The sequence below is a fragment of the Wyeomyia smithii genome, chromosome 2 (assembly GCF_029784165.1).
Source record: "Wyeomyia smithii strain HCP4-BCI-WySm-NY-G18 chromosome 2, ASM2978416v1, whole genome shotgun sequence".
NCBI classification, from domain to species: domain Eukaryota; kingdom Metazoa; phylum Arthropoda; class Insecta; order Diptera; family Culicidae; genus Wyeomyia; species Wyeomyia smithii.
The window spans coordinates 187,429,398-187,442,536 of NC_073695.1; the positions used below are offsets into that span (position 1 = coordinate 187,429,398).

The 13,139-nt window shown below is 36.7% G+C and overlaps 1 protein-coding gene across 1 annotated transcript; it reads left to right on the forward strand.

Annotated features, from left to right (window-relative positions):
• Window positions 1-3,344: 3,344 nt before the first annotated feature.
• Window positions 3,345-4,361, forward strand: LOC129725404 (enhancer of split M1 protein). Its single transcript, XM_055681217.1, has 3 exons — window positions 3,345-3,424; window positions 3,482-3,655; window positions 3,722-4,361. The coding sequence occupies exons 1-3, from the start codon at window positions 3,394-3,396 to the stop codon at window positions 3,769-3,771; spliced, it is 255 nt and encodes an 84-aa protein (XP_055537192.1). The 5' UTR covers window positions 3,345-3,393; the 3' UTR covers window positions 3,772-4,361.
• The last annotated feature ends 8,778 nt before the right edge of the window (window positions 4,362-13,139 follow it).

Sequence of the window (13,139 nt, forward strand, 5' to 3'; positions counted from 1 at the left end):
TTAGGTGCACAACTAAGTTCTTGCTATTTGTCAATAACCATTTTCTAATAGTAAATGCTGGTCGATTTTGTTATATCTAAAACGTGCTGAACCAAACGGAGACATATGGTTACTAATCGCTTTTACATGTAAGTGATTTTATTGTGACGTCTTCAAATTTTAGTTGTGTGAAAATGGCCGACTTTGTGCCAAATAATCGTTACTTGTTACTTGTCTCATACAACTCAAAAAAAAAACTAATCCTCCTAGCGGGCAGACTCAGCCTTTCACATTCAAACTTATTATTTGTAAAAATAGATTTACATGAATGCTTAAATCCAATAAAGGTATATTCACTCTTTGGGTTCTTAAATATTGATGTTGTAAATGAAGTATTAAATATGAAATTTGACGTAATGTTAGTGCTTAAGAAATAGCGAAATAAGAGAAATGACTTTTAATATTGAAAAGTTTCATCACGAGCGATACCGGGAACGTTCAAATAGTACGATACCGCATTTAAAATATGTTGAGCTCACATATATCGATCAAAGCAGGTATAGTTTTAAATAGTCTTTAAATTTCTTTTCGTTCCATAACTTTTGAACCACATATCAAGTTGTTATGAAGTGAGTTATTTGTAAGTTTAAGAGATAACTCGTTCGTATGACACTAGTTATGGTAAATAAGTCGTGTAATCTTTGAGATAATAGACTTTCGTTGTTATCACAATTTTATACATAACGGTTGCTTAAGTTCGATTATAATCGAATGAAATGGGAACGTATAGAGCAGCCGAATTATGAAACCACTTGTGGTTTTTTAGGTAGCCCGTTCATTTGAAATTAATTTTGTTCAAATCGGTTGCGTAGTTTCTGAGATATTGATGTTTCGTGATTTTTACATTTTGATACATGACCTCTAAACTAGAAATTCGATTACAATAAAATTCAATAGGGTCTTATGGGGCAAATAGGCCTTTCATTTGCGGTTAATTTTATTGAAATCGGTCCAGCCATCTCTGAGAAAATCGAGTGAGATTGGGAGAGCGTTACACACACACACATACAGAAAATGCTCAGCTCGTCGAACTGAGTTGAGTGATATACGACATTCGGCGCGTTTGAGCACTTTTATACCTTTAGTTTTTGCAGTGATTGCTATACCTTTCTAGGAGAAAGGCAAAAAGTTAAAAAACAGTGCACACTGGGCCAGGAATGGAATCTAGCGGTACGAAATTGTTAGCGCTCTCAGGGTTTGACCGATCGGTTTCCGCTCTTCTGCAAAGTTTCTTGGAATAGTTAGGGCTTCATTTTGGATGTTTGAATCAGTTCGGAATTTGGACGCGAAGGTGGCGTTGCGATGCCAACATCTTCCCCTTACACGCTAGAACTTTGCTGTTTTCGCCAAAGTTGTAGATCTTTCAATTCAGAACACATCAAATTTCTAACTCTTTAAATTTCAGAGATCTGCGAGTTTTTATAAAATTTGTCTGAAATTCACGTTTTATTGTGATAATTTTATGAATTCACTCGAATTAATTTCTTACAAACTTTTTTCGATAGAAATTGAATAATAACATCGTTTTTATCCGAGTTCAGAAGTTTTTGAAGTACTTAAGTGAAAATATTACACAAAATTTGAAAAAAATACATAATTTTGTGAATTAGATATCTCATAGGTTAGCAAGTATTAGCAAACCATGATTTTTTCTAAAAATTGTCCGTCAAAAAATCTTTATTTTCAGAAATTTTGAAAGATGTGTTTTTTTTGTGTTTTAGTAAAGCATTGTTCTTCAAAACAATTTTGCTGAAAACAATGAGTACATAAAATCAATTTTTCCACAGTCAAATCTAGCACGATCACGATTTTTCGAGTTTAGACAACTGTGCACTGTAGGATTTTCGAATAAATTTTCCCACCAATTGTAAATGTCTCGAAATATAATACTTGCAATGTGTAAAAACTATTTTGGAGGTTATTTCATAAAATGATGATTGAAAACCGTGCTTCACAATGAGTATTTCGTCGTTTTATATCACTTTTTTGTACTTTACGACCTTCAAAAGGGCATTACTCAAAAATGTACCGTACGAACGATTTTGAAATTTTGACCAGAGATTCAGGACGTCATAACGAATCGAATGGTATATCCAGATCCTTCAGTGCATTTTTTTACAATAACGGTCTGTGGGAGTACCGTGAATGTGGTTAACGAAATATCATATTTCAAATGCATCATTCAACGACTAATGACAGTAACGTAGATAATCAGATAATTATTCCTATTATTACTACATTTCTTAAGCAAACTGGGACTGATCAGACACATGTGGTGCAAAAATGTTTATTTTTACTTTTTTATTCGATCGAAAAAATAGGAAATAGGCCAGAAATAGATGAACATTTTTTCATATTTCTCTATCTTCTAATATTTCGAATCAATTGAAACAGGCAAATTTGATTGCAAACGACTGCTAGAATTCTCAAAAACTCCAACCTGAAATTGTATACTTTATTTTTGCAACCATATCACAACCACCGTATGTGTTGTTGCTGCTACCGTTGTATATATTCTACTTTTTATATCTGATTGAAAAGCGATACAGATTTCGTTACGGCATGGCAAAGTCAAAGCACAACACTGTATCACGTGCCGTCTACCGAACCACGGTGCTCTACTTTTTCCTCGACATTATGTGTACTCTAGACAAATTGGAAAACCCAGTTTGGGGAAGTAAATTAAATCTGTCGTCTGTTAACCGCTACCGCGTTTGTTTGGGCTGCCAATTTGACACTCATTTTTTCATATCCGGCAGAATAGCAAACGGCTGCGAGTGTACTCGTAAATATGACATATTTTGTGGCGGCTTGCGAGTTGTATGACAGATTTCAAATTTAATTCTGTGAGTGCTGCTGACAAATACAATATTCGTAGGTTGATACAACGGTCCTAAATATTGTGATCATATTTTGGTTTGCCAGGGACATGAAGTTCCAGAGATAACCATAAGGTTAGCGCTGTAAAGAAACGTTTCATATCTTCCCATAATCGAAATAAACATTAAGCGATAATTTGAGCCTTAACGTTTTTAACTGGGCTTAATCAAATAAAGACGATAAGCAATTATGTCAATTGGTAAAAATCAATTCACACGCAGTATTTATGTTGTTTGAAACGACTTGTTGAATCAAGTGCAATAAACAATTGTAGAATATTTTACCATCGAAACAACCGACCGCGTGAAACCCGTTTATTATCAATTTTATGCAAGTGCATTAAGCCATAGGCGGTTGACTCGGGATGCCCTTTCGTAGGTATAAAAAGCTTCTCCAAAGCGCATTCATGCAGTAAAACAATTGTCACGGTGGTTTGCAACAGGTGTTACTTATGATAAGTTAAACAGTTACAAAATGAACGAGTTTAAATTTTGGATAACGCTATGTGAGTAAGCATTTTGCACATATTTAACAGCTACTTATTTGCTTCTCGTCGTTTCAGGTATGGCATTTTGCATTGCGCTGCTAGTGAACGGAGCAGATAATCAGTGTCCGAAGCCATGTCCACACATCATGGATCCCGTTTGCGCTTCCAACGGTGAACAATTCCGAACGTTCTCAAATCGCTGTTTACTACAGGCTCACAATGATTGTGAGCAAGAAGATGGCCAAACTCGTATGTGTTTGATAGACTCCGTTGAATGATGTTCTATCTTTTTAATAATAAAACAACTTTTTGCAGCCTTCCAGGAAACCGATTCGGACGACTGTCCTGACGAGCATTGGGCATAAGTCACTTTGAAAACTATCAACATATATACAAGAGCTACAATAAAACATAGTTTGGATACAAGTTATGGTAGAACCGTAGCTACTCCGTTTTAAATGGGGGGGGGGGCAAAGTCAAAGAAATTTTACTGGCGATTTTTTTTATGAAAGAAATAATTTTAAAGTAATAGGTACATTTTGCTTAAATATTTAAAAGTTAATCTAAAAAGCTTGACTGCGCTAGTGATAATACAAACGCATCGGCAGGACACTATCCCCCTTACCCATTAGGTAGCTACGTGCCTGAGTTGTACAACTTGCATGCAGTGAAATCATCGCTTCGTAAATACGTAAACATCACCTACACTATCCAATTTACACTGCCAAAACAATTGAAACATAGAGGTAAAATATATTGTTCAAGAAAATTAAAAAAAAACTTTCAAAAATTTTGTATTGTTTACGTAACACAGTTTTTATTAAACATGTCATTGAGCTAGTTTTTTTTATTTTCAATGAACAATATTGTGCAACAGTGTGGAAAATAGGAACTTCACCGTCAAATTTACTGCTGTATTATTGTTAATGTTAACTGTTTTATAAAACTACTTGATAAAAGCGCAATACTGCGAACGTGTTGAATTATTTCAACGCATCGATGAGTTCTAGGTAGTGCCGGATTTAGGATTGTGGGGGCCCGGGGTCAAGTCCTTGTAAGAGCCGCTTTACAGTTGTCAAAATTTTAATAAAAAAATATGTCAATTAAAAAATATAAGTTAAGGGAAAATTATAAAAGGATTGTGTTAGTTTTACAAAAAAAATGCGATTATCACGGCTGTTTCTATTGCAATTGCTTTAAAAATAATTCGCTGCATCCGAAGTGGTTTAGCTTCATTCGAGCAAGAACCACGCAGCGAATCACATTCGAAATGCTCTCTCGATTATTCGAACAATCTTTACTTTTAGGCCTAAGCTTAACGTTAGTTCATTGTGAGCAGTTAAGGGTTATAACCACCCGATAGAATTCATTCCAACGGAAAATTTTCAAAACGTTGGTGTGGGCATAAATTCCACCATCTATCAAATAGGAATTGTAGGCCAAAGCTATGGAGTCATCCGTTTGTCAAAAAATGCCATGCCATACAACAAAGATACTGCACACGAGATTGGTAAGTTTAACTTTACACAATGAAATGTATTAATTTCAACGCATTTTAGCCTTTGGAACGAGCTCCAATTAGTGCACAGACGTACGGCGCCAGGTGCGAAACAGTGGCAAACTTTACAAGAATCAAGCACTTGCCACTATCTCAACACCAAACATTCTCTCGGAACTGGAACCGTTTGCGATAACTGTTGGATTCTTCTCTGAAGGGACAGTGCCGCTGACGAGAGTTGGGGAAAAGATTCCTTTTTTGGTGTTTTCGGGTTCAAAAGCGGAGATCTCAAACAACTAAACCTATCGCGAACTACTCGGCCAAAGTGGTTTTCTTTTTCGATTGTCCTATTTCGAGTTTTGATTTGCGGAGTGGAAATGATTTGGGAGCGCAAACAAGAATGACTATCATTTCGAACATTAATAAATGTTCCAATTACCGTGAATTCGAGATACATTTCGGAAATGAACGAATACAAAAATCTACTGACGTGAAAAAATAAGATTGTAAATGTTTTTCTTCAAATAGTAGAAGGGTCTGTGTCATTCACAAACGCAATAGTTCACAAACGAATAGTTTTGGCTATGAATCATATGAACCTCAGAATTTCCACTCTTTTCAACATTCATATGGGAGCTTCGTAGCCATATTCATTCATTCACAGGGGTGCTTCGTAGCTGCAAGGTTACAGAATCCGCATCCAGGCGATTCGACATCAACGGGCTCCTTTCTTTCCTCACGGTGAATTCTACAAAAAAAAATTAACAAACTTTCTCTTAACAAAAAGGCTGACTGCTTTCCCCACTACATCCGCAACAACATCCGCTACCGTCGCCTGGAGCGACTCAAAGTCCCCGTAGTCGTCACTGAGTATAAAATAAGCCGTGCGGTAAAGCTACCGGATGGCGGAGAGCTCATCGAAGCTTTTCTAGAGGACCGCTGGAGAATTGTCAAAGCAGCCATTATTAGCGCAACGGAAGGAGCTATAGAGTTCGTCGAGAGAAATCGATGAAACGGCTGGTTCGACGAGGAGTGTAATACGATTATAGACTAGAAGAACGTAGAGCGGGCATTATTGCTGTATCAAAGAACCCGCTAAACGTAAAGCGTCACAAACAGAATCGAAGACAGCGGACCCATTTTCCGGGATAAAAAGCGCCACCTGGAAGAGCTGGAGTGTAAGGAAATTAAGCAGCTGTATCGTTCTCAAGAAACACATGAACTCAACAAGACACTCGACAAATCCCGACGCATGTTTTGTTCCACGAGCCGAAATGTATTGGGATATGGAGGTGATCGACAGATAGGAGCAACACTATGATGAACACCTGAATGAGGGGTCGTGTAGTTGCTGGCAGAAGCGCTCGCGCCAACAGAGCTCTGGCTAGATGCTTTTGTCCGTAGGCATCAACTACTAACTACTAAGCTTATTACTGTTATATCTGTTTTAAAGGCTTATTATAAAGTACTTATTTTAAAGGCACCGAGCGGAGTATTATCAACGTTGAGACGATTTTCAGCTGACAAATTAGCTTGAAAGGGACCGGGATGAATCATCGAATGATGTCGCTTGCTGCACTGCTTGCAGTTGGAATTCGAACGACAGCTACGAGCGAAATGATCGCTGCGAGAGCAGTTGCTACCAACTAGGGTTTGCAATATTCCCGGGAAACGGGAATGAAAAATCTCATTTCCCGGGAACTGGGAATGAAAAAAAAAAAGAATTATCCAAACTGGGATTTCAAATAAAGTGTATTAATAAAAGGATCAAAAAATCGTTTACAATTTCGTTATCAATTCGCATGAAAAACGAATTGAAAAACAAAACTTATTCATGTTCACAGCAGAAATCGCAGAAGAGTAGCTTTCAGGGTTTTTATGACATTAAACAATCGCTTCCGATCCACTGACAATTTTCCGTTAAACCCAAATAATGTAATTTCCTTCTGTAAAATTTTGCTTAAGGGGTTATATCTATCAAAAAAAAATTATTTTCACCATTTATTTTTATTGGCCTAAATCATGCTAAAACTATCCAAGAATCAAAATCTACATCGCCCAAGTACAGATCTAAGCTCAAAGTTCGTTCAAATCAATTTTTACCAAACAACTTTTATACTCCAAATTCACATTTTCGTTTAATTTGGCAATGCTCGTTTTTCTTTTTATTTCGAGGCTTTGTAAACTAGCAGAAGTTACCTACGATCGTTATCGTGTTTCAAATTTGAAGTATAGAGGTCTCTCAAATTTCGACCGTTATAGCGTCTTTACAGAACGTGTTTACTCACAATTTTCCTTTGTTTAGTCGATCAGCCGTTCTCGTTGTGTACATTCTTTGTTTGAGTTTTTCTATACTTTTTATCTGTGAGTTTCAAAAGTACTTAAATATGAGTGACAAGTGCGAGTTTTGCGTGGGATCGGGCGCCAACTGTGTCAAAGTCGCTAAGCATCGCATGTCCGACATCGCGAAAGAGGCTAGGCGCAGCCATACATCAGATGACAAAAAGGAAGAAGTGGAAAATAAAACCCAGGAAGGACAATTTTACGGCGCAGGGGTAGCTGACTGAAGGTAAAAAAATTATTAGGGGCTTTGTTATTGCGATTCCTAAGATTTATAGCATTTTGAAACTTTAAACGTGTTTTTCTCAAAACCATGTTTTCAAATCGGCGAGCAGTAGAACTGAAAAAGTTTACATCCGATTGACTTGAAATTTTAACTGTAGCTTCGTCATTAGATTATCTAGTGAAGTACACACGATTTAAGCGATTGATTAACAACAACTAAAGTTATAAGCAATCAAAGTCGTTTTTTTGTCGAAACAGAACTTTTTTTTCAAACCGTTGTCATTTTGCGAAGAAAAATTCTTAAAATATAATCATGTGTACTTCACTAGCGACACTTATGTAGATAATAAAAAAAAGTTTTGTTTTGGTTATAGATGGAGTTGGGCACGACTTCCTCGGCTCGCCGCGGAACTACTTTTAAAAAAGCGGTTCACGGCAATCGCTGCACAGCGCCATTTTGTAACAAAAATAGCAATAAAAACATTTTTTATATTCTGCAAGAGTTGCTCAATCCAATGATATATTATTTATATACCTTACATCTCAAATGTCCTGTAAAAAAAAATCATGAAAAAAACCTTGCTTTTTTGAGCATTTGGTAGATATAACCCCTTAATGAACTTCGATCGCGTTCTGTATTCTAGGGCGGTTTATCACAAACTGAGGGGGTTTCCGGGATTTTTTCACCCTTTTATCGCTATTATTGAGTGGAAATACTTCATGAACTAATTACATATTTTGTCCTATGATTTACATTTTAAGTTTTAAAAAAGACAATGTTTGTGATTTTTCCGAGGATGCTAACACGGGCTGAGGATGTGATATAGACTTAGGAAACGTGAGGGCATCAAAAATACGTCACTAGGCACGTAAAGTTGACTAAACAGCTGCGAAAATTATATTTGTGTCAGGTGTAAACAATCAGATGTCAAAACCGAGGGGTTTGTGGATGAAAATGTACGGTAAAACAAATTTACGCAAGTGGATTTTTTATGTCATACCCTAAAAGTACCTAATTAATAAAAAAATCCTTTTCGGTTTTATTTTTAAATAATCCAACGGTTTTCAAATGGCAAAATGGTCTACTAATACCAAAGTTTTAAAAACCTTAAATATTGGCACTGGATTTTTTTGCGCCCATCAGAGTATCTCCAGCCATATTTTTCATATTAACACATAGACTATTACCGTGTGACATAAGAACTGTTTTGCTCTGTATAAAACAAAAAATATTTATCGAATTGTTTTTGAAACCACAAACTGATGTTGTGCTATGTTTTGCCTTTCTCCTAGAAAGGTCACTTCAAAAACTAAAGGTATAAGAGTGCTCAAAAGGGCCGAGTGTCGTATATTACTCGACTCAGTTTGACGAGCTGCGCATTTTCTGTATATGTGTGTGTATGTGTGTGTGTAACGCTCTCCCAATCTCGCTCGATTTCCTCAGAGATGGCTGGACCGATTTTCATGAAATTAATGGCCCCATAAAACCCCATTGAATTTTATTGTAATCGGCTTTTTAATTTAGAGGTTATGTATCAAAATATAAAAATCACAAATCATCATTATCTCAGAAACTTTACAACCGATTTTAACAAAATTGGTTTTAAATGAGCGGGCTACCTAAAAACCCATAACTTTTGAATTTTATAAAGGTTGAACTTGTGGTATAAAAGTTATTTAAAGAAACGTATCCTGGAGACTGTTTAATCTCACTCATGTTTCTCAGAGATGGCTGGACCGATTTCCACAAAATCAGTGTCATAAGGAAAGTCTAGTTGCCCCATAAGACCCTATTGATTTTTTTTTGCAATCGGACTATATCTTTGCCTGTTATGTTTAAAAATGTGAAAACCTGCTATGAAAAGAAACATATTCCGATGACTACTTAAACTCACTGACTTTTCTCAGAGATGGTTGAACCGATTTCCACAAAATTAGTGTCAAATGAAAGGTCTAGCTGTCTTATAACACTCTATTCAATTTCGAAGTAATCGGACATTGGCTGTAATGTATCAAAATGTGAAAATCCCAAAACTTTATTATCTCAGAAACTACACAACCGATTTAAACAATATTGGAATCAAATGAACGGGCTAGTTAAAGGTTAAATAATGAATTTTATAATGATAAGACACGTGGTTCAAAAGTTTTAAAAAGAAACATGTTCCGATGACTTTTCAAATTTACTCGTTTTTCCAATGATGGCTGGCCTAAATTCAACAATCTATAGGTTTCCATTTCATTTGATTATAATCCGACTTTTACTACAACCATTATGCATTAAATTATAAAAACAACGAAAGTCTATTATCTCAAAGATATTACGACTTATTTGAACATAACTAATGTCATCCGGACAGGTTGCCTCTCCAACTTACAAGCATGCTTGTCTTTTCTCCTCAGTAAACCTCTAGAGTGCAGGAGAACATCTTGCCAGGCTTGCCAGATCTACGGATTTATCCGTAGATCTACGGATTTGTTCACTTCTACGGATTTACAAATATTTGGGAAATCCGTAGAAAAGAAGAAGAAGGCAAGGAAAATCCGTAGAAATCCATAAAAATCCGTAGAATCTACGGATTCTCACGAAATAGTTCAGGCATCTCTGCGTCTTGCACTGCGGAGACAACTGCCGTCACACTTAAGAGCAAATCAATACGCTCATGCTAGAAGAGAGCGACAAACGATTTTTTCTGTTGAGCTACCTGAACGCACTGCGGTGAAATTGAAATCTCTCTCTTGCGAGACAATGATCTATGGTGTACTTTCTCACGCGTGTGGACTTCACGCACAATAATTACACTGCAGAGCTATCTGCGGTGCGTTTCACAGTTGGTTTCTTGAGCATGGCAGAAGAGGAAAAGAGATTGGGAGGAAAAAAATAGACTGCGTTGCTCGTGACGCTCGTGCCGGTCGAATTTACTCTGGTGGAATTCGTTCGTAGCTACACGAGGACTACATTTTTCCCGGTAGGTTTTTTTGCACCTTGCGGACTACTCGCCAGTGGACACTGTTGGGCACTTCTGCGTTTTCTCTGTAGAGTGATTCACTCTTGTTTCTATCAGATGTGGGGTGAGCTGGAAGTGTGTTTGTCTCTCTGTAAGCTGGTTGAAACACTTTGGAGTGAGAAAGAAGCAGTGTGGTGAAAGCATTTGCTACACGCAGGCTCATACTGAAAGGAAGTGCGCGGTGAATTTTTTCTCCTCTGCTTTCACATTTTGAGGAGAATGACAAGCATGCTTACAAGTAACAAATTTCATAGCAAATTGATATGTGGTTCAAAAGTTATGAAAAGCAAAGTAATTCAAAGACCATTTAAAACTTTTGCTGCTTTGATCCAAATATGTGGCCTCAACAAAATTTAAATTTGGTATTGTGCTATTTGTGGAGTAGTGAGGAGCAAAAGTTCGCACGGGATAAAAGTACGCATTGGCCTTTTCGATGCATACGGGCAAAATAAACTGGCAACATTGTATGAATTTACAGTACACCATAAAAAAATTCCACGTCGAAGTGAAGTGATTTGCTGTTGAATTCGCACTACTTGCCTAACATTTCGAAGTAAAAAGAAAATCTTTTGGAATATGTTAATGCAAAGAACGATAAAATCAACAGCGAATCACTTGACTTTCTGTTGTTATGAATATCTCTTTTGAAATGCCTATGTTTGAGATAAGGAATGTCGATCATTTGGATATTATCAGCTAATCACAATAAATCTTTTGATCTTTTAATTGTTATTTATTCTAGATTTTTTCATTTTTTTTTAATCTAAGATTTTCAATTTAATTACAAAATGATTTCTGTCATCATGTCGGTGCAACCGATTTCAGGAGCTGTAAAGTAAAGAGTTGTATTATTGTTATTTTAATATCAAAGATTCAATAAAACTTACTTTCAAACAAATTTTTAATCTCTGGGGAAAATGTGCTGCTTACGCCTTTCGCCACCGTCACTATTTTTGTTTAGCCTCATGGTTCTGACGTTTGTCAATTGATTTTGCAGCTGTAATTCAATTGATTTAAACAGTGGTGCAAATACAAGAGATATTCATTATAATATGATGGTGATTTCCATTGAACAATTTTCAACGCAAGATCATTTCGTTGGAAAATGTTAATCATTGTGAAATCAACACAAAAGCACTTCAATTTGCAGTGCCACGTGACGAATTGAATCAAGTGCAAAAATACTTGAAGTAATCGTGCCATTTATTTACAGTGTATCATAACGTCAGTTGATCACACATGTAAACACATAAGATTCCGTTTAAATGGGGCGAAGCTACGAGGAAAGTTGTGTTTTGAGCTGTTTTGATCTAATTTGCTTAGTTTTGGGAACTATGATTGACCTATTCGGAAACTACAGAAACTCGAAAACAACAGAGCCCAAAAAACTCTTGTATAATTGTGGTTTGTAAAGTGAATTTGTTTGCTGGAAATATTTTGATGTTTGTCATAAAACTCAAACCGGTTTAAAAACTCATTGTGGGGTTAAAGTATGCATAAACCGCGGGGCAAAAGTACGCACTAAGTGCCATGAACCGTAATGAAAAAGATGTGTTTAATAACAATGTTTTTGTAAAGAAATGCGAATGTGCTCCGAAACTGAGGAATATTATGGTTTCATGATTTTTCAAATGGAATCTTACAACCATTTTAATAGTTTTATTGATATGCTTTCAAAATGGTCCTTCCGGAATAGATAGGGGCTAGAAGCCAAAGAAACAATGAAAAATACAAGGCCAAATACCATCCAATATTTATTTTCGCAACTGGGATGATGTCCACAGATCGGAGAATGGCCCAGACGCCATTTTGAATTTCAAGATGGCGACTTCCGGTTTCTAGAAAGCAACCTAAGATGGTCGAATACCCACCAATATGTGTAATTCCGTAATCGAGATTATGTCCAGAGACTGGATAACGACCCCAGACACCATTTTTGATTCCAAAAGGCGACTGCCGGTTTCTGGAAAACAACAAAATGTGATCAAATACTAGGTAATATGAGTGTTTTCGGAATCGGGATGATGCTCTGAGACCATTCAATGACCCCAGACGTCATTTTGGATCCCAAGATGTCGACTTCCGGTTTCTAGGAAACAACCCAGAATGGTCGAGTACCCCCCAATATGTGTATATCTTAAAATTAAATGACGCCCTGAGACCGGAAATCGACTTCCGACGCTATTTTTAAATTCTAGATGGAGACTTCTGGTCCGTCTGGTGTCGTATTCAGGTCTCTTGGCATCATACTCATATGCGTTGGTTATTGGACAATTTGGATGTTTTCCAGAAACCGGAAGTCACCATCTTGAATTTAAAAATCGCGTTTGGAGTTTATTTCTTGTGTGCGCATCATCCCGATACCTGAAATACTCATATTGGTATCCGGCCATTTTAGGTTGTGTGCCGGAAACCGGAAGTCACCATCTTGGAATTCAAGATGGCGTCTGGGATCGTTTTTAGGTCTCTTGGCATCATTTAGATTCCAAAAAAACTCATATGGGGTGATATTTGGCCAATTTTTACTGTTAACCGCAAACCGGAAGTCACCATCTTTAATTCAAAAATAACGCCAGAAGTTGATTTTTGATCTCAGAGCGTCAATTCGATTACGAAAATACCAGTATTGGGTGATATTCAACCATTTTTGGTTGTTTGTCGG